Source organism: Brachypodium distachyon, chromosome 1 (assembly GCF_000005505.3).
Source record: "Brachypodium distachyon strain Bd21 chromosome 1, Brachypodium_distachyon_v3.0, whole genome shotgun sequence".
NCBI classification, from domain to species: Eukaryota; Viridiplantae; Streptophyta; class Magnoliopsida; order Poales; family Poaceae; genus Brachypodium; species Brachypodium distachyon.
This window is the reverse complement of record NC_016131.3, coordinates 46,649-70,595: the sequence shown is the minus strand read 5'-3', so window position 1 is coordinate 70,595 and position 23,947 is coordinate 46,649. Positions and strand designations below refer to the sequence as shown.

General features: G+C 45.5%; 1 protein-coding gene, 1 long non-coding RNA gene and 2 pseudogenes across 2 annotated transcripts; 1 reads left to right on the top strand and 3 right to left on the bottom strand.

Moving 5' to 3' along the window:
• Positions 1-280: 280 nt before the first annotated feature.
• On the bottom strand, positions 281-11,801 carry LOC100834957 (disease resistance protein RPM1). Its single transcript, XM_024458055.1, has 6 exons — positions 11,341-11,801; positions 9,307-10,880; positions 8,594-8,597; positions 6,506-7,333; positions 698-1,166; positions 281-589 (listed from the first exon to the last, which is right to left on the bottom strand). The coding sequence occupies exons 2-5, from the start codon at positions 10,799-10,801 to the stop codon at positions 698-700; spliced, it is 2,796 nt and encodes a 931-aa protein (XP_024313823.1). The 5' UTR covers positions 10,802-10,880; positions 11,341-11,801; the 3' UTR covers positions 281-589.
• Positions 11,802-13,120: 1,319 nt separating this feature from the next.
• LOC100827520 lies at positions 13,121-13,956 on the top strand (the record flags this gene model as incomplete). Its single annotated transcript, XR_002961958.1, has 4 exons — positions 13,121-13,127; positions 13,283-13,342; positions 13,491-13,631; positions 13,719-13,956. It is a non-coding gene; the product is annotated as a UPF0161 protein At3g09310 (long non-coding RNA).
• A 220-nt stretch (positions 13,957-14,176) lies between these two features.
• LOC100827207 lies at positions 14,177-18,124 on the bottom strand (annotated as a pseudogene).
• Positions 18,125-21,496: 3,372 nt separating this feature from the next.
• LOC100829372 lies at positions 21,497-23,096 on the bottom strand (annotated as a pseudogene).
• Between the last annotated feature and the right edge of the window lie 851 nt (positions 23,097-23,947).

Below are 23,947 nucleotides of genomic sequence, written 5' to 3'. Positions count from 1 at the left end.
AGCTGCGATAAGCGATCTCGTATAAAGTTCAGATACATCAGGCACACACGAATACATAATAGCAAACAACATGTGAAAAGCCCAAGCAATATGAAAAACATACACAATGTGTCTAGCATGTTATTAACAGACATAACCAAAATGAGAACCTGAAATACCACACATCACAAGCACACGATCAAACCGTAGGCAGAAGCAGCATGTCAAATGTTTGGGGATTACGGAGCCGAGTTGGAAGGGGGTGAGGAGTCGCAAGGTGCACGAGCAAGAGTTGAGAGATTAGAATAATAATTTCTGCTTGCCTTATTGTACAAGTAATGAAGGCTAGAAATAGCCAATTACAAATTGGAGTAAAAGAAAATAATACTAAACATACCAGGTCGGCAGGGTAATCTTCTTCGGGACGAAACCTTTCCGAATTGGATGCTAATTCTAACACTTTAAACTAGCAAGCAATTCGACTACGACACTAATATAAATGTAGCGAGAAGCAGCAAACACAGGCTGTCGTACGTAGCATCAAAAGTGAACTCAATCCTTGCATGCTATCCAAATAATGGAGCAGCTTCAGTTCTTTCCCGCCGGTGACCTACATTGATTAACAAGCATCACATCCGAACATGTTAAGTTAGTAAGATTAGAAACGAGGAAACTAGTGGTAGTAGCTAGTTGGCAGGTGAGTGGCTAGTTTACATACCTACACGTTCCCAGCCAGTGTGTCTGGTAAACGTCGGAGAGAGTACCAGAACCTCCCTCGAGTTGCAGAACATTGGCGCAGTGACGTCAGGAAGTCACTGCTGATTTCGCGGAAGGCTAGATACTGCAGGGGCATTAGGAACTCAAGGCCAGCTGGGACCTCCGTCATGCTGCTGAGGTTGACTAAGTATAAGTTTTCCAGAGTCGCCATGGCACCTTGCAGTATCTCTAGCCTCTTCAGATTAGGCAGGTCTCTTAAAGAGAGAGTCTTCAGCTTGGGAAACCACCCCGTGAGAAATGCTAGCTGCTCTCCATTGTACGCTCTGGTGAAATCTAGCTTCGTCAAATTTGACAACCGGGAAAGAGATGGCAGGGGGTCTTCTCTCAGCTGTGACCAATCTAGATGCAATGAATAGAAGTTCTGCTCTGCAACAGCTTGGAAGAGAGGAGACTCGTCCAATGCATGTAGGCTTAAGATCAAATCTGTATAGGAGTTTATTTTCGGTTCAAGTCCTAGTCGGTTTAGGAGTTGTTTTTCTAGTCGTATTCAGCTAGAGTAGTACTTGTTTGATTCGGTCTGCAGCTGGCCGTGTATAAAAGGATGGGCATACGTGCTCTGTAAGCTAAATCCGAGAGAAAATAAGAAATAGAAAAAGGCAAGGCTCGACACGAGCCTTTGGCTATCCAAATCAATCATCGCGTGTGTGTGCTTGACGTGAGTAGTAGTGCTGCTTGCTTTTCTAATCGATCTGATTTAGCTTTGCTTGTTGTACGTGCACGTCTCACCGGAACCAATCAGGTTGCTGATCGTTGTTGTTGCTTGCGAGAGAAAGAGCTAGGATCTGGGCTGATTTCCAACATTTGGTATCAGAGCCAAGGTTAATCCGGCAAAGCGGTCCCTAGTACACGAGAGCTATGCCGACGGATGCGGGGACGTCGGGAGCCGCGGCTGGAAGGAACTCAGCACCGGCGACATTTCCAAGGCTCGATCGCAACGACTACAGCATGTGGGCAATAAAGATGGAGGTGGCTATGGAATCTCAAGAGATCTGGGACGCAGTCGACCCTGGCGGCAACACGTACGCCAAAGGAGCGGCGAACTATCGCATTGATCGCCTGCCGTTGGCGGCCATCCATGCGGTTGTGCCGAACGACGTGCTACAACACCTGAAGGGGAAGAAATCTGCGAAGGATGCATGGGATACGATCACGACCCTGCATCAAGGACACGAGCGTGTCCGGGAGGCAAACCTTCAAACCTTGCTGAAGAATTATGAGAGTTTGAAGATGGGAGAAGACGAGGCGGTCGACGCGTTCACAGCGCGTGTAACGACGCTCGTTAACGGGATCCGCGACCTAGGCGAGACACTCTCCGAGATCTTCGTGGTCAGGCGGTTCCTACGCGCGGCATCACCAAAGTATATCTAGATCGTAACCTCAATCCAGCAGTGTGTCAATCTGAAGACCCTCACGGTGGAGGACTTGGTGGGGCGCTACAAGGCGCACGATGAACGACTCCGGATGGTGTTCGGAGATGGCAAAGATGACGAGCATCTGATGATGACCTGTGCGCAGTGGTCTGCTATGGCCGCAAGGAAAACTGGCGATTCGTCATCGTCTAGTGGAAGAAGAGATCAAGCTAAAGGAGGAGGTCGAGCACAAGCAAAGAATGCTCCTCAAGGTACCGAGGAGAAAGGTGCGGCCCCCAATAAAAAGTTTGATCGCAAGAAGGTTAGGTGCCACAACTGTGGAATATACGGGCACTTCAAGTCGGAGTGCCGAAAGCCACAGAAAGAGAAAGCATATATGGCCAGGGAAGAAGATGATGATCCGGCGCTGCTGATGGTAGAGATGTGCGAGCTGATGGAAGAAGGTCAAGAGGAAGTCATCGAGGAGAAGTCTGAGTCCGTAACCCTTGTTGAAAAGAAAGTCTACCTACATGATAAAGCAAGAGTGAAGGCGGGCAATGTGTGGTACCTTGACACGGGCGCTAGCAATCACATGACTGGCGACAAAACCCAATTCACAGAGCTTAACCTATCCGTGGGTGGCTCGGTGCGTTTTGGAGATGGTTCCACGGTGGCGATACAAGGGCGAGGCACAGTTCTTTTCGAGACAAGATTTGGCGATCACAAGGTACTAACCGACGTATATTATATCCCCAAGCTGAAAAGCAATATAATCAGTCTTGGTCAACTCGAGGAAAGGGGATGTAAAATCGTGTTAGAGGATGGGTACCTGTGGGGCTACGACCGACAACACAAGCTACTGATGAAGGTCAAGAGGGCAAAGAATCTCTTGTATATTCTTGACCTAGACAGAACAGAGCCGATCTGTTTGCTAGCTGGTCTTGATGATCCAGCATGGAGGTGGCACGCTCGCTACGGGCACTTGAATTTTCACTCGCTTCGACAACTCGGCCAGAAGGACATGGTGGTTGGGATGCCGACGGTGGATCATGTTGAACAAGTGTGCGATGGCTGCCTAGTAGGGAAGCAACGGCGAGCGTCGTTTCCCAGAGAAGCAAAGTACCGGACAGAGAAGGTACTAGATTTGTTTCACGGTGATCTGTGTGGCCCAGTTTCACCTGCAACCCCAGCCGGCAATCGCTATTTTCTACTCGTGGTAGATGACTACAGTCGGTACATGTGGGTTGTGCTGCTTAAAACGAAAGATCAAGTGTTTCAAGCATTCAAGAAGATCAAGATTGCTGCTGAAGTAGAAGTAGAGGCAAAGTTGAAGGCTTTCCGGACTGACCGAGGAGGGGAATTTATCTCACATGAGTTTGCTGCATATTGTGAGAAACATGGCATCAAGCGTTTTCTGACAGCCCCATACACACCGTAGCAAAACGGTGTTGTGGAAAGAAGGAACCAAACCGTGGTAGCAATGGCTCGAAGCATGATGAAGAGCAAAGGCTTGCCGGGGAGGTTTTGGGGAGAAGCGATGACTACAGCAGTATGCTTGCTAAACCGTGCACCGACGAAAAGTGTCATTGGCATGACACCCTATGAAGCTTGGTGTGGAAGAAAACCTTCGGTCGATCACCTTCGTACTTTTGGGTGCATGGCACATGTGAAGAATGTTTCTGGACATGTGGGAAAGCTGGAAGACCGGAGTAAGCCGATGATCTTGATGGGTTATGAAGCAGGCTTGAAGGGACACTTGAAGGCTTATCGTGTGTACGATCCACAAACAAGAAAAGTTCACGTGGCACGCGACGTCGTCTTTGAAGAAGAGAGGGCATGGGATTGGTCCTCAAACAAAGAAGAGAATCAACAAAATTCGGATGATATGTTTGTTGTATCTTACCCTGTCCCTGAGCATGCAGGTCATAACCATGGAGAAGGCCACGGCCATGACGCAGGTGGCGGAGATCCACCAGGAACGCCGTAGTGCCACGGCGCTACACCGGTGTTCAGCTTCAGTAGAGCACCGGCCTCATCCTCTGCCGCGGCAGGAACAGCGGCAGGAATCTCTACCGCGGCAGGATCCCCGACAGAAAATTCTGCCGCGGCAGAAACCGCGGCAGGAAGATCTGCGTCTGCCACGACGCGAGAGACGGCAGAAGTTTCTGCCACGGTAGAAGATCCCTTTGCCGCGGCAGGAGCGAGTGAAGGGGAGGATGTAACACCCGGCGGAGACGCTGAAACTTCTACCGCGGCAGCAACCTCTCAAAGGGCATCGACGATGGTACGATCGCCGGTGGAGACTCGGTCGCGGACTCGACGACCGACGCCCGAACAACTTCGACCTCTATCGAAGTTGTACCCTTCTCCAAAGAAGATCATCCGCAAGACGAAGACGGTCAAGATGAAGCGCACAGCGAAGAAAAGGTGCTTGTTAAGTACCGAAGAACCAATCTCGTTTGAAGAAGCTAGCGAGGAAGAAAGTTGGCGCAAGGCTATGGAGGAGGAGATGGGGTCAATCCAAGATAACAAGACATGGAGCTTGGTTGATCTCCCTGCCGGGCATAAACCCATAGGCCTCAAGTGGGTATTCAAAGTGAAGAAAGACTTGAATGGCAATGTGGTAAAGCACAAAGCACGCTTGGTAGCAAAGGGCTATGTGCAGCAACAAGGCGTTGATTTTGAGGAAGTGTTCGCTCCGGTCGCAAGGATGGAATCGGTACGGTTGTTGATTGCTTTGGCCGCTCAAGAATCCTGGAAGCTGCATCATATGGATGTGAAATCAGCGTTCTTGAACGGTGACCTACAAGAAGAAGTATATGTACAACAACCTCCAGGTTTCGTCGAGGGGGGAGCGGAACATAAGGTGTTGCGACTGCACAAGGCATTGTACGGGCTACGGCAAGCACCGAGGGCATGGAACACCAAGCTGGACGCTACACTGGTGTCCCTCGGATTTGAGAAGAGTCCATTGGAGCATGCTATGTACAAACGAGGTGATGGGAAGGAACGGCTCCTAGTTGGAGTATATGTTGATGATCTATTGATCACGGGTGCAGATGAGAGGGAGATTGCAAGATTCAAGAAGCAGATGCTAGATCTTTTCAAGATGAGTGACCTTGGTTTGTTGAGCTACTACCTCGGGATAGAAGTATGTCAGCGAGGAAACTCAATAACTTTGTGTCAAGAAGCTTATGCAAGGAAAATCCTTGAGAAGTGCGGCATGGAAGAGTGCAATGCTACCTCAGCACCGATGGAAGCAAGGCATAAATTGAGCAAACACAGCGAAGCAGATCCTGTTGATAGTACCGAATATAGAAGTATTGTGGGAAGTCTAAGATACTTGGTGAATACAAGGCCAGATTTGGCATACTCAGTTGGGATCGTTAGTCGATTCATGGAGAACCCCACAACGGAACACTTTGCAGTGGTGAAGATGATTTTGCGGTACATCAAAGGAACCCTGAATTATGGGTGTGTTTACTCAAAGAAGAAAGAGGAGAAGACACAACTAGTCGGGTACAGTGACAGTGATATGGCCGGCGACGTTGATGACCGTAAAAGTACCTCGGGCATGCCGTTTTTCCTTGGTGGAAATATTGTGAGCTGGATGTCACAGAAGCAGAAGGTTGTGGCGCTATCCTCGTGTGAAGCTGAATACATTGCAGCAGCTACTGCAGCATGCCAGGGAGTGTGGCTAGAGCGATTGCTTGCTGATCTACTAAACCGAGAACCAGAAAAGTTTGAGTTGAAGATCGACAACAAGTCCACTATATCTCTGTGCAAGAATCCGGTGTTTCATGATAGAAGTAAACATATCGACACCCGATTTCATTACATACGAGGATGCGTGGAAGCAGGCAAGCTTGATGTTGATTATATCAGTACAGATGACCAGTCGACATATTGACGAAGTCTCTTGGAAGAGTGAAATTTCAAGAGATGAGGAAGAAGATCGGCGTCGACGTCATCAAGTAGAAGTACGTTTTGATCTTAGGGGGAGAATGTAGGCTTAAGATCAAATCCGTATAGGAGTTTATTTCCGGTTCAAGTCCTAGTCGGTTTAGGAGTTGTTTTTCTAGTCGTATTCAGCTAGAGTAGTACTTGTTTGATTCGGTCTGCAGCTGGCCGTGTATAAAAGGATGGGCATACGTGCTCTGTAAGCTAAATCCCAGAGAAAATAAGAAATAGAAAAAGGCAAGGCTCGACACGAGCCTTTGGCTATCCAAATCAATCATCGCGTGTGTGTGCTTGACGTGAGTAGTAGTGCTGCTTGCTTTTCTAATCGATCTGATTTAGCTTTGCTTGTTGTACGTGCACGTCTCGCCGGAACCAATCAGGTTGCTGATCGTTGTTGTTGCTTGCGAGAGAAAGAGCTAGGATCTGGGCTGATTTCCAACAATGCACCTTCCGCTGATCGTCCTCTCAAAGATAGCTTTTGCATGTTTGGTGGGAGAGCAGTCAATTGGAGAACCTCATGCTCATCACTTGCACTCACGTAAAGATAGGACAAAAATCGCATCTGCACTAGAGACTCAGAGAGACGTTCACAATAGAATCCCTTGATATTCCATATTCTCAAGCTTGTAAGTTGCCTCAGCTCCCCAAGCTGTCCAACGGACTCATGACGTGCTTCCGGTGCTTTTAGCGTCTGCAGGTTTGTCAGGCTCCCAAGTCCATTTGGGATGCATACACCACTACGGCACTGAAAATTTCTCCACGTTAGACCATTCCCTTTCTCAGCAAACAAGTGCCTAAGATTCTTCAATTTCACAATACCTCCAGGCAGCTCCTCAATTTCAGAACTACAAACATCCAGTGTTAACAAGTTTAAAAGCTTCTCAACAGATTTTGGAAGCAGCTTCACCTTTGAATCCAGCAGACCCAAATGGCAGAGATTAAAAAGATCTCCAATAGCATCTGGAATCTTCTCGATGGGTAGACCACTTAACTCTAGCACTGTCATATATCTCGACTTGTTAGATAGCTGAGGTAGTAGAGTGAAGGATGGCATGCTATTGTCCAGTGTAATGAAAGTTCGAAGTCGGTGTACAATAGAAAATAACTCTAGGATATCTTTCTTTAGCTTTTGCACTACCAATCGACGTCCATCCATCTCAAGAAAGCCCACACAGTTATCCTCCTCATATATAACACCAAAACAATCCTTCTGGCACAGATCAACTGCTAATTCACGTAAGATATCATGCATTTTGAATTTCTTCGTCCTACATGTAAAAAGATGAGATTGGAACCCTAATTGATATTCCACGATACTTGATGTTGTTTTGATCTGACCCTTATATGGGGTATATATAGAGGTTAAAGGGGGGAGATAGACTTGGAGTACAAGACAAGTAATCTGTTAAAACTGATTCTATCTTATCTCTAAGATTCTATCTTATCTCTAATCCCAACCATATTATATCTCTAACATTCCCTCTCAGTCGTAGCGGGAGCGAAGCGGACGATTGCGACTGGATTTGAAGTCTTGCGCTTCTATCGTCTTCTCCGCTTCGCCATCATCAACTGCGTCTCTGATGAATGGTCCGTCACCTAGGGCGGTATCTGCCGTCCCCTTCTGGTGCCGTCCCTTGTCTCTCCTCTATTCCCTCCCGCAGTCATAGCGGGAGTGTCATGTACGCTAGTGATGACTCGGACGCTTTGACTAGAGTTGTTGCCGATGAGTAGCTGTAGACGTCATAGCCCTTGATGTTGATGTCGAGGTAGCCAATCGTGATGTAGCCGTGGTCGTAGTGGATGTAGCTGCACGTAGCCCGGAGGCGCAAAAAAAAAGTTGCGCGATGTGTATGACGGAGCTGCAATCAGGGACGTTTTGCACCTTGTGGAAGTCACATGGTACCGTCGAGGCCGACGCTTTGCACCTTGGGAGGTACCGTCAGGGGCGTCTTGCGAATGTCAGAGGACGCGGTCGTAGGTGAGACCACCAATTTTGCCAAGATTGGAGGTAGCCCACCGCCCACAACGGTTTTGCCAGAACCGTGCGCATCGTGCGACCTCCAGTTTTGCCAGAACTGGAGGCGAGTCATCACAAATAGTGATGTTGGTGTCGATGCAGTTGCTCTACGTTGGACGCGGTTAAGCCAGCGTCGGTGTCACGTTGCGTCTTGCAGAAGAGTCTGCCAGAGGACGCTGGAGATGATGACGCGGTGCCGTCATCGGTGAAGCTGACGCAGGAATGGGTCGTTGATAAAACTAACGCGGGGATGCCGTCGTTGCTGATGTGCGTCTTGCAGTTGAACTGCCAGAGAACGCAAGAGATGCCCATCTGTGTGGACGAAGTGGCAGCGGATGGTTGACGATGATTGTTGATGAAGACCACATTGATGAAGACCTTTGGCAATGGAGTGTCGGCGATGGCGTAGCCGGCTTGTCGATGCGTCGCTTGAAGGCGTCCCTTGTAGCGACGATGTGTCGATGCCGTGTCGTGCCTGAGAAGTTGATGAAGATTGCATCTCGCTCCACACCGGCCTGGTGTGTGGATGGATGTGTTGATGTCGCTTCTCGTATGTGCTCGACGTAAAGGTAACTCGTAGCTAGGCTTGATGTAGTCATACAGCTTGGTGCAGGCGTGATTTCGAGGAACATGCTGGCGCTTGACGAAGACTCGGTCAATGCCGTAGTAGCGCGCGCCGATGGATGGCCGTGTGTCTTCCGTGCAGGTGACGCTGTCATCATGCGCGCCCGATCAACGTAAAGATGCACCGGGAGTTTTGCTGCTGATTTTCACCGGATCTTTGAGGGCTACCGGGTTTATTGGTGGCTAAACGAAATCAATCTAGTAGATTGGAAATTGGAAAACTGATGTAAAGTAATCTAATCTAAAGAAACCGATCTAGTCTTTGATTGATCGGAGGACAAACTATGGATGGGAGCCCTCCGGGGAGACCACGGAGATCATCTCCCCGGAGGCAACATGATGCGAAAGCTGTGTGTCTAAGGATCAGCGACGTTAGTCTAACCGCTCTGATATCATGTAGAAGATGAGATTGGAACCTTAATTGATATTCCACGATACTTGATGTTGTTTTGATCTGACCCTTATATGGGGTATATATAGAGGTACAGGGGGAGATAGACTTGGAGTACAAGATAAGTAATCTTGTTTAAACTGATTCTATCTTATCTCTAAGATTCTATCTTATCTCTAATCCCAACCATATTATATCTCTAACACTACCAAATGAATTCTTTTCAACAAGTTGTAGCATATTTCTGTCAACCAACTCCTTGAGATAACCTTCTGCCACTTCTTCCAATGTGCTTACACCCCTCTCCTCGATGAACTCCTCTGCAATCCATAACCGTACAAGCTTTTTTCTATGGAAAATATAATCTTCTGGAAATAAGCTGCAGTATAAGAAGCAACTTTTCAAGTGTGTTGGAAGGTAGATGAAGCTCAGATTCAAAACATTCCTTACATGGTCGAGCCTCGAATTATGAATTAACTCCCAACTCAATTGGTCATTTATTCTTCTCCATTCTTCCACAGTTTTCTCACGCACATGCAAGAGGCTACCGACTGACACGATAGCGAGAGGCAATCCTTTGCACTTGCTAACTATTTCCTCTGACAAAGCAGTCAACTCTACAGGGCATTCATGATTAATTCTATCTTTAGTAAATGCTTTCTTATAGAAGAGCTCCCATGCATCATCTTCAGACAAAGCTTCCAGAGTTAAGATATGCCCTTCAGAGGAAAGGGCAGCCACAGCGCGTTCCCGTGTTGTCATTATAATTCTACTGCCCTTGTCATTATGAATAAGTGCCTTAGACAGATCATGAAATGTTTCTGGAGTCCAAACATCATCCAATACGATGAGATACTTCTTTTGCTCTAGAAATCTCTTGAGTGTCTCTTGAAGGCACGTGATGTCCATAGCCGCAATGTTTGATGGAACATTGACTTTATCTTTGAAGAGTTCCTCAATTATAGTCCTCAAGACAGCTTCTATAGAATAAGTTTGAGAGATGGAGACCCAGGCATGACATTGGAATTTCTCTCTCTCCTTCTTGTAGACATTCGCAGCTAATGCTGTTTTACCAAGCCCTCCCATTCCAAGCAGTGCTACCACACAACATCCAAAATCATGACCGGACAACCAATTCTCAAGTTTTTCTCTGTTTTTATCCACCCCCACCAGATCTTCTTCATCAAGGAAACCAGAAATGTTTGCTAGATCTTGGGACCTCTTGACAATGTAATTCGTGCTGCTACTGTCCCCGTCATGTATCATTGGAACCCAACGGTTTTTCATCTCCGACAGGTGGGCGAGGTCTTTCTCTATTGCCTTCACATTTGAAGCTATCTGGTTCAAAGAAAGCAGAGATCTTGGTTTTTTGAACCCTGTCTTCAGGTAAAAGCAGCACCCTATATCATGTTCCCGACCAACAAGATACAAGTACTCATCCACATTGTCCTCCATCACATGTGCTACCTTCCGCACCCCTTCCAACCAGCCCTCGTATACTTGATTGTTGCGGTTCCGAATGTCCATTTGACAGAGAACATCATGCAGTACGTGAAGCTCCCTTGCAACACGGCCTATGCTGCCCTGTAGCTCTACCAGTTGCCTGGTGTACTTGGCAAACAGGGAACTGGCCTGGTCCGCTGCTCCATTAGCCAATGCGATTCCAACCTTTTTAATGGCTAGAAGAATCACAATCTCTGCCATTACTCTCTTAGAGTTGTCAGTGTTTATGTTGGATGGTGATCTTGTTGCATCTTTTCCACAATATCTTCAGGATGACCATCTGCAAAATGAATTTAATGACACATCCATTAAACTTAATTTTTTGTCTTTAGGATGGCAATCTGCAAAATGAATCTCCAACCACAATGGAAAAAGAAAAACCTCTCAAAGTAATCCTCCTATTTCTACTACTAATTAACCAATGTAACAACTTTTTTTGTCGAATCTGAGCATGTTCTGCTTCTGTATAGGGACATTTTGAACCAAATAAGACAAAGTGGGAACCAATCTGACATACCTGGCAGTTTGCCAATATGAATAATATTCTACTTCCATAGAGTTTGGCTAGAGGAAGTTCCCAGTGATTTAGAATTTTTTTTCCTGGGAACTTACTTCCATAGTAGACTTGACAACTACAGTAGATAAAACAGAATTGATTTTGTCGCCACTGATCACGGCAATCAATAAAACCTAAGATAGCAAGAAAGCTTGAATAAAAATCAAAGGAAGTTACGACACACCTTATGCCATGCGGTGAAATCTGAAATCATCGGATTAATCTTATGGATTATGGTAAAGAAAGAACTCTCATGGAGTCATTTCTTATTTGTGTGACTGAATGCGTGGTAGCTTATTTGCTGATGACAAGTAACTGGGTTTGATCTTCGACTTGAGGTGTCCTCCTTGTTCCCTTAACCCATTGAGATGACCTACCTTGATTGCAAGCAAAGAAATTAACCTCCTTGTTTTTGCATCAAACTAGGCGGTTTGAGTACAAGCTAGCTAGGATATTGACTTGTGTGGCTCAGATCTGGCCAGATTGTAGTGACCTCCTTGTGCACTTGTGAGTCTCTGAAACCATCACAGCAATCTCATGGTTTTGTTGAAGCCATCGAGCGAACCCTGCGCACAATAATGACAGTGTCTGTGTGTGCACTTGTTCAATTATTGAAGACGAGGAGACAACGGTGGAAAGCATAACTTTGTTGAAGGACAGATTAAGATAAAATAAAAGGGTATTATTCACCAGAGAATAACTTTGGACAAAAGAAGGATTAACATTGAGGTGTCTCACTTTTTCTCCTGGTGGTGGGGGTTGCATGCTTTTTTCTCGTTTCCAAAATAATAGCAAGTTGAAATACTTTATGGGAACTGCAAGCTTTTGTGGTGCCATAAAAACTCGGACCACTACAAGTATATTTATTAGCCCATCTTGTTTTTCTAGTGCAAGTCACTGACGGAAACACTTGTGCACACAAATATTGCAGAACCATATTTCATCTCCACATCTGCATGTGGCAAGTTCTCCAAATATTATATTTTTGAACGTTAGAATCTAGAAACACATGTTTTAGTTTTCTTCTTTAATGAAGCACTGGAGCTCAGGAGCCAAAAACCCGTCCCTAATACATGTACAATGAGCAGTAGGTGAATATCCTATAAGTTTCCTTTTACAGCAAACTTAAAGTGTCGAACAAAGCAGAGGAGACAATTAGGTGAGGTGTAGTTATCCAAAGTTGGTAGGTAAGATCGCAATTAGTGGCACGAGATTTCGATCACTAGTCAAGAAGATACAATTTATTTCCATACGAGAATGAGTGGAGCACGTCGACATATATAGAAAGAAAATGATGATTATGTGTGTGTCATGCCTGCCAGCTTGTTGTTAAGCCTGAACAAACAATCAAGATACTGCCTAGGTACCCTCCACACTTCGTGGGCTAAAACTTCAAGCTGGGTTACCCTGAAAAAGGATAGTAGCCCATGGGCCTTAGACCAGCCCAGTGGGCCAAAGAATAGGATGATACTGTAGCAGAGAGTCGTTGAGCCCAAAAGGCCTCATCAGGAAAAAAAAAAACTTATCGGATCCTGCCTGCTCCTCCTCACACGACACGCGCCACGCCGGCGACGGCAAGGGCGCACCTAGCAACGCGGCGGCGGCGCCGCCATCACCCTCGCCCGCGGCCGACGCTCACTGCCCTCCTCCGCCTGTGAAATCCCGGTTCCCTCCCCGTCCCCGGCTGCCCACCGGCGTCCGCTGCAGACGATCCATCCCGTTCCATTCATCGATTTAAGCCATGGATTCCGTCTCCCTCTTGCCTACTGCGGCCGGGCATCCTCCCGCGAGAAGAACACGTAAATCTCCTTGCCTCGATTTTTTCGCTTGAGTTGAGCTCTCTTGGATCCTGTCTGCCTTGCCCCCTTCCCAATTGACCATCTTGGTTTCTGATCTGTAGCCTTTTGCGCCGTGCCGTACAAAAGGAGAAGGGTTGCGGTGATGCGGGTCAGCTGTGCTGCTGACACCAAGGTTAGTCCAGTGATGACGAATTCAGAAATCTGAATGGACATTGTGCATTGAGCTCTGTTTTGTTTCAAGATGAACTTGTGTTCTCCCTGCATTGAACCACACAAGTAAAAGAACTGATCCCCTTTACCACAATTTGTGCATGTTATGATTCCAAGAAGAGGAAGTCGACGACCTTGGAGTCAACGTTGCACTGTCCATGCTGAAATTCTACAAAAGTAAGCTCGTCTTTGCAGTTTGTTGCCGCTTGAATTCTGATTGTGTTTTGGACATCCGTATTACTACTACTATGCAGTCATAGGCCATGCTTTTGAGATGGAATAGATCTCTATGGCCTGCTCACTTGATCAAGCTTTGTCTGGACAGGAGAGATATCACCGTTACTACCTTCAAGTTGCCGTTATGTGCCAACATGCAGCGAGTACTCTATGCAGGCGTACAAAAGGTACGGTGTCGCGAAGGGTACAATCTTGACAGCATGGCGTCTGTGCCGTTGTAATCCTCTTGGTATGCTTTCCATCTGTTTGCTTGATATTTTCAATTCTGGAATCATTTTTGTGAAACTTGAACGCTTTCTATCTGATACACATGTAGGTGGACAGGGATATGATCCTCCAAGGTGGTTTGGTGAGGAAGAGTTACCTGAGGACTAGTAATGGCTGGTAATTACTGGAGAAGCACATGTGCCCAATCGTGCTGTTGCATACAGTTGTATTACGTTTTAAGTAAATAACTCTGTACAACAACTAAAAGAAGAGAAAAACAGTGGTGTTAGATCCCTGCCATCTGTTCTCCAACCATCATGTTCAATGTGCCTGTGTTGATGTACTTACCTTCCAGTGCACAGTGACTAAAAATGCATTTAGGGTGTACTTTCCGTTGCAAATTGAAGAAAGAAAATGAAGCACACAGAAAACAGTTAGAGAGAACATTAAAATAACTTTTCCACCTTGACTCTGCAGAAACGCTAGACATCCGGTGCTGCCCTGTTAGTAGACTGGTTGCATCATCTATAATCATTGTTAACTCACAATGCTACAGAGTGCTGATCCTCATATATCAAGTCATGTCTAATTGATATATCTCGACACCTTTGTCAGACTGAGTGATGCAGGCATTCCACATAATCTTATCATCTCTGACGAGGCAGTAGCAGTTCTAGACAGTTACAGATATATGTCAGCAGCTCTAATAAACAGGGTGCAACTTGACAACCTGAACATGGTTTCTGGTACTCAGTTATAGATACACACAAAAAAACACGCACATCATGCTGGAACAGACAAACACATCAAAACTCAGTTATAGATACACACAAAAAAACACGCACATCATGCTGCCATGAGCTTCATCTTCCTGATAGTGCCGAGCACCATGTCCCTTGGGCTTACCCTATCAAATTTGAGGCTGTCGTCCATCAAGGTCCTGAACTGGAATAGACTATTCACCACGAGCACCTCATCGGGATCGATATGGAGATCCTCAGCCCGAACAGCCTCTGGCTTGCCTGTGATTGCTTGGAACTTGATTGACATGCCGAACTTACTTGCATAGTTGCTGAGCCGGTGCCCAGCCTCCTCGATTTGTTCATATGGGCTAAACCCAGGCTGAGGTATGTTGATGCTGATCATCCTCACCACTGGTGGCCCGTCCTCCCTGCCCGCCAGCCACTGGATCAAGTCTGGCCACTGCAACCCGAGGTTGATGCCGTAGTGCACAATGTGCAATTTCTTCCTCCCTGCAACGGCTTTGTAGATGATCTTGTTGGAAAAGAGAAATGCAACCTTCAGGAAGCAGAAGGTGGCATCGTACAGATGGTAGGCCTTAACAAGCTCCACGGTGGAGGTGCGTGTCCCAATAAGCGAACGGTAGAATTGACTCCCCGTGCCGGCCAGCCGTGCCTCCAGCCCCTGGGCGAAGTAATGTGCCAGCCGCTGCCTAGCGTCCCCCGTCGGAGATGAGTACCGCTTGATCTGCTCTAGCACCTCGCTTGCGCTGTGCAGGTCGTTACTGGCCACTGCTTCCGCACAGCGGATCAGCAGCATTTCTAGATGAGTCACCACCGCCTGCATCGCACCGCGCCTCCCACCCATGCGGATGCTCTTCCGTGCCGCCTTGTTCTCATTGTCTAAAGTGATTAGTACCTCCTGCATCTCACCAGGGTACCTGTCATAGCCTTTGAGGATAAGCCGGTCCAATCTCTTCTTAGCTCGTCCTCCTCCTCCGAGTCAGTATGCACCAGCGCCGCTGTTTGCTGGCTGCTCCTGCCCATGGCTGGCTCCTTCTCACCATCCATGTCAAACTTGTCCTTACACCCCCTATTATTCACCATCACATTGTTTCTCGGCAAGAACATTTTGGCCTCCTCCATGCCTTTAAAGAATGCCATGCTGGACATGTTGTTCAAAATGTTCATGCTGGTGCTGCTCTCGATGGCAAACACGGTACTCCTGGGCTCCACTGTGCCTGTACCATTTGAGAAGAAGGCTGAATCATGTACCTTGCTGGGAAGCAAGGCAGAGGCAAGTGCATAACAAGTGCATAATAAAACTAACCATACAAGAATACCGAAGAGAAAGGCATAATAAGAGCGCCCCTAAAAAGGGAACTGATCCAAAAATGCAGAGTAGCGCATAACAATTGGTGTGATAAGATGCTTTTACAGTGATACAACAAACATCTTCTTGGTGTGATTATGTATTTTACCTACAGTTGGTTAGCCTGACAAGAGTAGCGCATAACAAGGGCACTTAAGACACCATAGGAAAGCATAAGAAACGGGTTTCAAAAGTCTCTCAACTGTTAGACAAACGAACCTTTAGAATCACTTGGTGATAGAGAATATAGCATCCACACTGCCCACTGGTTCTTTAATTCATCAAGGTCTTCATGTCATTTAAATTCGAGTTTCAGCCTGTCAAGGGAATAAGTTTCCAGGTGCCAGTAAAGATAGATGACATTTGTTTCAGAGCAAAAATTGCATATATAAATCAATTACGAACAAGCTTACTTGTTACTTTTTTTTCCATTCGCCTATTGTCGGTTTTCGGTGATTGATCTAAGAGAGCAAATATATTGCATAACATGGGCGTCTTGTAGCATTATAAAAAAGTCAATACCACTAGAGCTGCAGGCATATCCTTCAAACAATAATGCATCAGCACTGGTAATTCCTTTATCTTACAGCGCAATATAAACTGAAACCATCTATTATAATGTTGAAAACAGTAATATAGTGTCTGGCAGCATTTTAATCGAGGAAAGTGGTTTGTCAGGATGAATCTAGCCGATGTGCTGCCCTAAAATGAGATAGAACTTTGGAGATTAACTTCAGATTTTCACTATCTCATGTTCCTTCAATTATATGGACCTGCCATGATAAAAGTTTATGAATGGTACACTGAAAGGAGGCATTCTCCCTGCTGCAACACGTGCCAATTCATGAAAAAGATGCCTCAAGAAAGATATGTACTTCCAGACACCAAAAGTGGCAACAGGAATCTATACATTTTTCTTGCATGAAAAGCTCAAAAAACTTACAACAAATATGCCATTCTGTGACTAACAAAATATAGCACGTAATGCCCTGCAAGTCTATTGCAGAACAAGATTGATAGGAGTCAATAGCAGGCAAGTTGGCTAGATCTGATATGCATGTGTCCTGCGGAGACCCTGAAAACCAGAACATCATTACAACCGCAGAAGCCTCTCTGAACAGAAGTTCAAATCGCAACCAAAACGAAGTTCAGAAACACAGCACGACAAACAGCAAACAAGAATTAAACATCTAAAGTGTCTGCAGCAGTTTTCCAGCTGACCCAAAGCGAGAAGTCCGTGACCTCAAGGGTCAGCAGCCAGGTCTTGTAGTAGTGTACCCGCCCCACCCCGCTCCACCAGCAATGGGTTGCCATGGTTCTTTTAAAGAAGGGTACAGTTCAGAAAGCCACAAGCAGATTATATGCCTGTTTGGTTGGGTTGTGAGCTGTGAAAAAGCTGCTGTGAACTGTGCTGTGAGAAAGCAGCCGTTTGGTTGAAGCAGCTGTGAAACTATAGATTTGGCAAGAAAGGTCTGTAATGCCCCTGGAAGGCTTGAGAGGCTGTTGACGTGCAAATTGATTGTAAAACATTGTGTTGTTTATTGAATAACATGTAAATGACCATTTTAGAAAGGGGAACTTGATTTATTTTTTTAATTTTGCATCCACCATTACCATAAGGTTCAAGTATAAATACAACTATACAAGGACAACGTTTTACCAAAGATATATGGTTCATATATTAATGTTCACCATTAACATGTGATCCACATAGCTATTTCCCTCTCGCACTAACCAAAGTATCAGCTTCTTGTGTTCGGGCTGTGCCAAATGTCTGTTGTACTCTGCTCCAATAGCACTTTTGAAATCAAGTGACATCTTCTACATTATAAATTCAGAATGAGAGTGGCAATATTCAGTGAACTTCTGTTTTGTTTATTTGCTACTCCCTCCGTTCCAAATCTAATAAAGTCAAAACGACCTATAATTTGGAACGGAGGGAGTACATTTCTGTCGCTACAAGTCGATCTCAACAGCACTGCATTATTCAAGAGCAAAGCATCACCCGAGCACCACCAGGTTGCCGATGGAGAGGAGCTGGCCGGAGATGGGCCGCCGGGAGGGAGGGGCGCTGCAGTTGGGGAGGGGGGCCGGCGTTGCGGACAGCGGCCGGCAGGTAGGCCGCCGCTGGGGGAGCTGCAGGTGGGGAGGACGGCCGGCGTTGCAGACGGCGGCCAGCAGGGAGGCCGTCGCTTGGGGCGCCGCAAGTGGGGAGGGCGGCCGGAAGGGAGGCCGCCGGCGGGGAGGGTGGCTGCCGGTTGGGAGGACCGCCGCTGGGGACGGCGGGATCTGCTGCAACGGCAGACGAATTGGGTGTCAAATCTTGCGAGGCAGACGAATTGGGTGTCAAATATTGAAATTTCTCCCCGTGCTCAGGTCTGGTTGTCTGGAAAGAAAAGAAGCGAAGCGTTATGTAACTTATCCATGGGTAATTTCTTCGAAATGTTGGACTTGGCAGCAATGTTTTCTGATCGTCCGATTAATCATCCTGATCAGTCCTTAGCACTCGATTAGGCCCTACGATCAGATCAGAGCGATCAGAAACCTGATCGTCCGATTAGCTCCCTAGATCGATCAGAAATAAAAAGACAGATGGGCTAGGACATTCATGCAGAAGTTCAGCAAACATACGGAGGCTGGGGCAAGAATATAGAGTCAGATCTCACAGGTAAGTAATCAACTAAGTAGAAATATAGTCTTGAACACTTGATGCTCGATGTCTACTATATAAATATATGGTATATGGTATATATACCATACATGTAATGATATATAATCCTGCTCTATGCTGGACGATTATATGGACGATCAGATCGATCAGAGGTCGATTAATCGTCCTGATCGATGCCAGAACGATTAGGAACGATCAGCCGATCAGAAAACATTGTTTCGCAGCCGTGGAAGAAGCAGGAGCCTGCGTGCTTTGCGAATTGCACTGAGCGAAAGCACCTGCGTTCGGAAGCTGCTGCTGCGAGTTTCAGGTCTTTGGAATCTTGGAGTACTAAATAAAGTCTATTTGAAAAACCTTTTCACAGATAAGTACAACTTTGCCTGACGAATCTAATGGGCCTAGTTAATATATGATTTGCTACAGTAACCATCTTCTAATTATGGAGTCAAAGGCCTCATTAGATTATTAGCCCAGGAGTTGTGGTGGTAGTTTTGTAAACTGCCTTAATTTAATACTCCTAATTAGCGATCAAAAGTGTGTGCAAAAATTTTCACCCCCAACCAAACACTACCTTGGTTAGCGTTCAGCTTTTTGACAGCAAAAGCACCCGTAGGAAGCTGAACCAAAAGGGGCCTACGACTGCCTGCTGCACAGTGACACAGGTAAGGTAATACACTCTGCGACTATTAACATCTCATAATATGCACGGAGATACAACTGAACCCGGCTATTGCTAATGTCAGCTAACAGTAAGCTATTCTGATTGAATTTCTGCAAGTGCAGTGTCTTGCTGATAATAGATGCTCCCATCAATTTAACATGCATGGAACACACGACAGTATGACATGACACATAAGTTAAGTTCCAAATTAAACTCAGTGTCCAGCATACATGAATAATAAAAATATTGCTAATCCAAGTCCCCAAATTTTGCATTTGTTGGAATAATAAAAAGTTTCAAGATGCATTCTAAAATGACCAATTAATTGTGTAGAAATTATTAAGACACACTTAAAACAGAATTAAACAGAAATCGGATCCTCCTCGTCGTCGGTGACCTCCTCCCTCTCGTACTCGGCGTATCCCTTGGTCTCGAACTGCTCGAGGATGCTCCTTTCCAACTCGAGGTAGTTCCGGAGGGCAGCAGCGAAGGCTTCACCGTGACGAGATAGATCGAAGGGGATAGGTTTCTTGCTGAATAAAGGTTTCAACGACTTGTCCATCCTGTATTTCACTATCTTGGTCCTCTTCCGGCCCCCCGCCGGCTTGGCAGTGGTGGAGCTGCCCTCGCCCTTGGTCTTCGATCCGGACTCCGCCTCGCCGCCCTTGGTCTTCGGGAGCTCGATGTGGCCGCTGCCCTTCCCGTCCTTGGTCTTCTCCATCCCGTGGTCGCGGATGCCGACCATCACCATCCCTCCTTTAATGTCGACGTCGCGGAAATCGTCTGCGAACTCCACCATGTAATGGCAGACGTCCACCTTCCTCTTCAGCCCCACCGACGACTCCAGCCGGGTAGCCATCGCCGCGACCTCTCTCTCCATCTCAAGCTCACCTCTTCTTCTCCCGATTAGATTAGATAATCTGGATCTGGAGTTTGCCTTGGACCCAGGAAGGGAGAGGAAACCCCTGTATATATACCCGCCCCGCAAACCCTAGGCTCCATCGGATCCCTTCTCCGAGTTGGGCTCCAGCTCGTAGTTGGGCCACACCTAAACATAAGGCCCAACTCCTGTACGCAGTCGGCTGATTATAATCAAAGCATGTGTTTAAACGCCCCTCACCTCTCACATCCAATCCCACCACAGCAGACAGATTCATTGCAGGACTGATGCAGATATATAGGTTGATGAAGTGAAACGCACTCTTCTTTTGTTCCAGAAATAATCAGGTTGGCTCGATGAACGATTCATCAGCAACTCACAAATACAGTTTGGGTCCGTTGAATGGGGGCAAACTGCTTCCTCCAAGGAGGTAAGCTGTGGTTTAGGTCAATATAACCTCCATTCTTGAATATACGTCGTTTAGGTCAAGCCAATTAGTTCAAAAACGAACTATTTTGTAACAAAAAACAACAAATCAAAATATTATTATAAGATGAAAACAACTGCCAAAAGTTGTTGAGCATGAGAATGAGAACGTGAATATGCAATATCATTATTTAAAGTGAATGCCTGAAGCATGCCAGCTGAAAGAAAATGAGGAAACTTTCTAAAGGCCATGTGATCCAAAACTAGAAGTTACAAGGTTTAAAGAAGAACTTTAGATGATTAAAGACAAACTAAATTACCTGTGTGCATATGCAAGACTGAACTGGGTAGTCACCTTAACACTGCTTATGGTAGAGGTAGGGGGTTGTACAGGCATTGCAGCATGGAACACTGGTTAAATATGATAACAATGCCATGATCACCGAAGTCTCCGGCGCCACATGTCCACATGATTAGATCCCAAGATTTATGACGGATGCCAATAAAACAAAATTAACATGCTCACTATGATCATTGTCCAGTGAAAGTCATTTAATCAGAATTGTTAAGGACCTTTGGCTGTTCAAAAGAATGCAAGAAACACGAAAGCAGGCCCAGCCCTCCCTTAGTTCTTAACTGGGGAGTGGCAAAGGGCCAAGCAAGACGCATAACTAGGCAACCACAAGTAGGGGGGTTGGTGGAACAGAAATAAGCTTCTATATGAACTAGAAATTTTGGTATACGGGCAAGAAACACCAACTGGGACAATATTACTAAGGTAAACAAGGCTAACAACAAACATCTAATTTTAAGAACATATTGTTCACTGTATAACAAACTCTTGCCTCGGATAGCAAGGTAACGAAGTTACAGTAGATAATAACAACTAAGGCAGCAGATACAGTGTCAAATAACTTAAAGTTCCATCCCTAACACACGCTACGGCAATCTAATGACAAGAGGCCAAATAACAATTATTGCGTTTGTCCCTTTCACGCATTCACGGAATGAGCTGAAGAACCCTAAAGAAAAGCCACCGAGGATTTCAGCGTCATATCGAAGGCTCGAAGCATTACGCCACGGCAGATTGATCGCTCGTATAAACGATAGGTTCGGCAACCGTGAGGTCCACGCATCTTAACGCCTACCGCGAGGCCCGCCAGCTGACCTCGGACCAGGAAAGCGTGAGAATTGCAGCCGCAAATGGGCTGACTCGTGATCGTGTTTGTCAAACTAATAACCTGCAAAACGAAATCGCGATGGTTTATACTGCTCTGGCCGCCGTGTGAACAAGAGATTGGACCTTAACAAGAATAGGAAGAGTTCATGTTTTGCCTTCAACCACTGGTCCCATGCAGATCAGGATGCAAAATGCGACTGTTAGATCCTATAGAAAAACTTGGTAAAATTTTATAACTAGTATTAGATGGGTAGGAATAGTACAACAAAGCTAGTTGTCAAGCAATGCTATGGCTTGGTACTCTGGAAATGCTGAGTGTTGTCTGGAATGCAGTAAAGTTGGGTTTACCGTTGTATACCCACATAACTGTTAGCGGGCTTCTATAACTAGCATATGAACTTAAAAACTATGTTACAGGACTTGCACAAAGTTAGATTGAATGGACAGGTATGATTACCAATTTGAAAACAAGCTTCGCAACAAACTAGAAGTGAATGCGGAGAAGTATAACAGAATTTAACAAGAATAAACATGGGAAATTGCATCTCACAAAATTTCGTCAAGTAATCAACACCCCTACATACTCCATATCCATAAATATAAGTATCATCACCTTGCAACGCTTCAAGAGCAACTGTAGCTTGAGTACGGTTGTCAAAATCAACAAAACACAACACATGTGGGTCTCCACCAGGCTGCATAAAAGTTAAAGCATAAGATACCTCATCATTCATCATTGAAAGAATTATTACTGTAAAAGGGCCTAAGGCATAGCATAGTTAACATACATGTCTGGACTCTTTGTTGACAAATCGCACTTCAGGAAAACCTACAAATGGGCGAAATATGTCTGCAGAACAAAACAGTTAAGGAATAAAAACACATCAAGAGTGTGGCCACGTGTACATGTATCCTCAATTGGTATTTTCAATCGAACTGGCAACAGGATCATATTTAAAAAAATTTGTAAATTCATGAACAATGTGAAAGAGAAGGAAAACATGACCATAATCCTCTCAACAAAAGCTTTACCACACATTTTGCTATTTGCAGTATCAATTTCTATCTAAGCAGTTATTGCTATTGCTATTTGAGAAATTAAAGAAACTCAATATGCATATTGTCAGCATAGATGAATGCACAGTAGATGCAAGGCATAGACAGATATGTGAGAAGTACACATTTCACGCATATAAAAGATTAAAGCAGACCTGTCCTTTATGTACAGTGGGATTACAAACTAAAAACGATGCGTATGCTATTCAATATAAGTAAACTGAAACATCACAAGTGAGATAGCAGTCATTGGAATGTTCAAAGCGGAAAAACCCATTTAGAAAAGGTAAAAAGATCTTGAAGAAGGATACGAGAAACCTCCCGGCGTGTGCAGTTTGCAGGTAATCCCTCAATATACAAAGTGCTTGATGCATCCGGAGGAAGAGGGGGGTCAGGTCTGCGACCGTAGCCCATCCCTCTGCTGTCCATACCAACAACACCCATCATACGCCGTTCATCAACACCATAGGCAGCCATCCCAGCACCCATTCCAGCAGCCATCCCAGCAGCCCTGCTAGTGGGGGGAATTGCTAGGTCAATATGAAAAGCTGTGTTTGTACCCCATTGCGCAGGTAACGATCATAAGATGCTCCGATTGCATCATTCATGTGCAAAACATTTAATAGAATTATACCACTGTCAATTATTTATATACTATAGCAGAACCATCAACCATGTGCTAATCTTATATACTTATAATTCCACGCCATTGTTAAAACATTTATTAGAAAAAATGCAATACTAACCATAAGAGTCGTTGTGAGTTGTGAGTTGTACACGGACCAAAAGAGTCTCAAATATATTTTTACCCAAAAGGAGCTCAATTTGAGACAAAAACGGTGGTTAGAACTTATCAAGAACTATGACCTTGGAATTAACTACCACCCTGGAAAGGCTAATGTGGTTGCAGATGCCCTTAGCCGAAAAACCTCGTGTAGCCACCTGGAAATTCCAACCTTTGGAAAACACCTGATACGTGAGCTAGAAAATATGGGAATTGAAATCATACATAAACCAGTGGAGCATATGTTGGCCGCATTAACATTAAGACCCAATTTATTGGACCAAATAAGGGAAAATCAAGTCAAGGATGAGTTTATCTGTGAGGAGAAACGCATAATACAAGAAGGTGAGCCATCGCAATTCCGAATAGCGGAAGATGGATCTCTTTGGCATAAAACCAGAATATGTGTGCCAAACCTCGAGGATATTAAGCAAATAATCCTACAGGAGGCACATACCACCCCACCTACACCATACACCCAAGGAGCACAAAAATGTATCATGATGTGAAAGGTACATTCTGGTGGAGAAATATGAAAAAGGAAATAGCTCAGTATGTGGATGAGTGT

Coding starts and splice junctions, on each gene's coding strand:
- LOC100834957 (XM_024458055.1), bottom strand. CDS start 10,801: ATGGCAGAGATTGTGATTCTTCTAGCCATTAAAAAGGTTGGAATCGCA. Junction 1,167..6,505: donor CGATCAGCGGAAGGTGCATT/GTTGGAAATCAG, acceptor TTTGATCTTAAG/CCTACATGCATTGGACGAGT.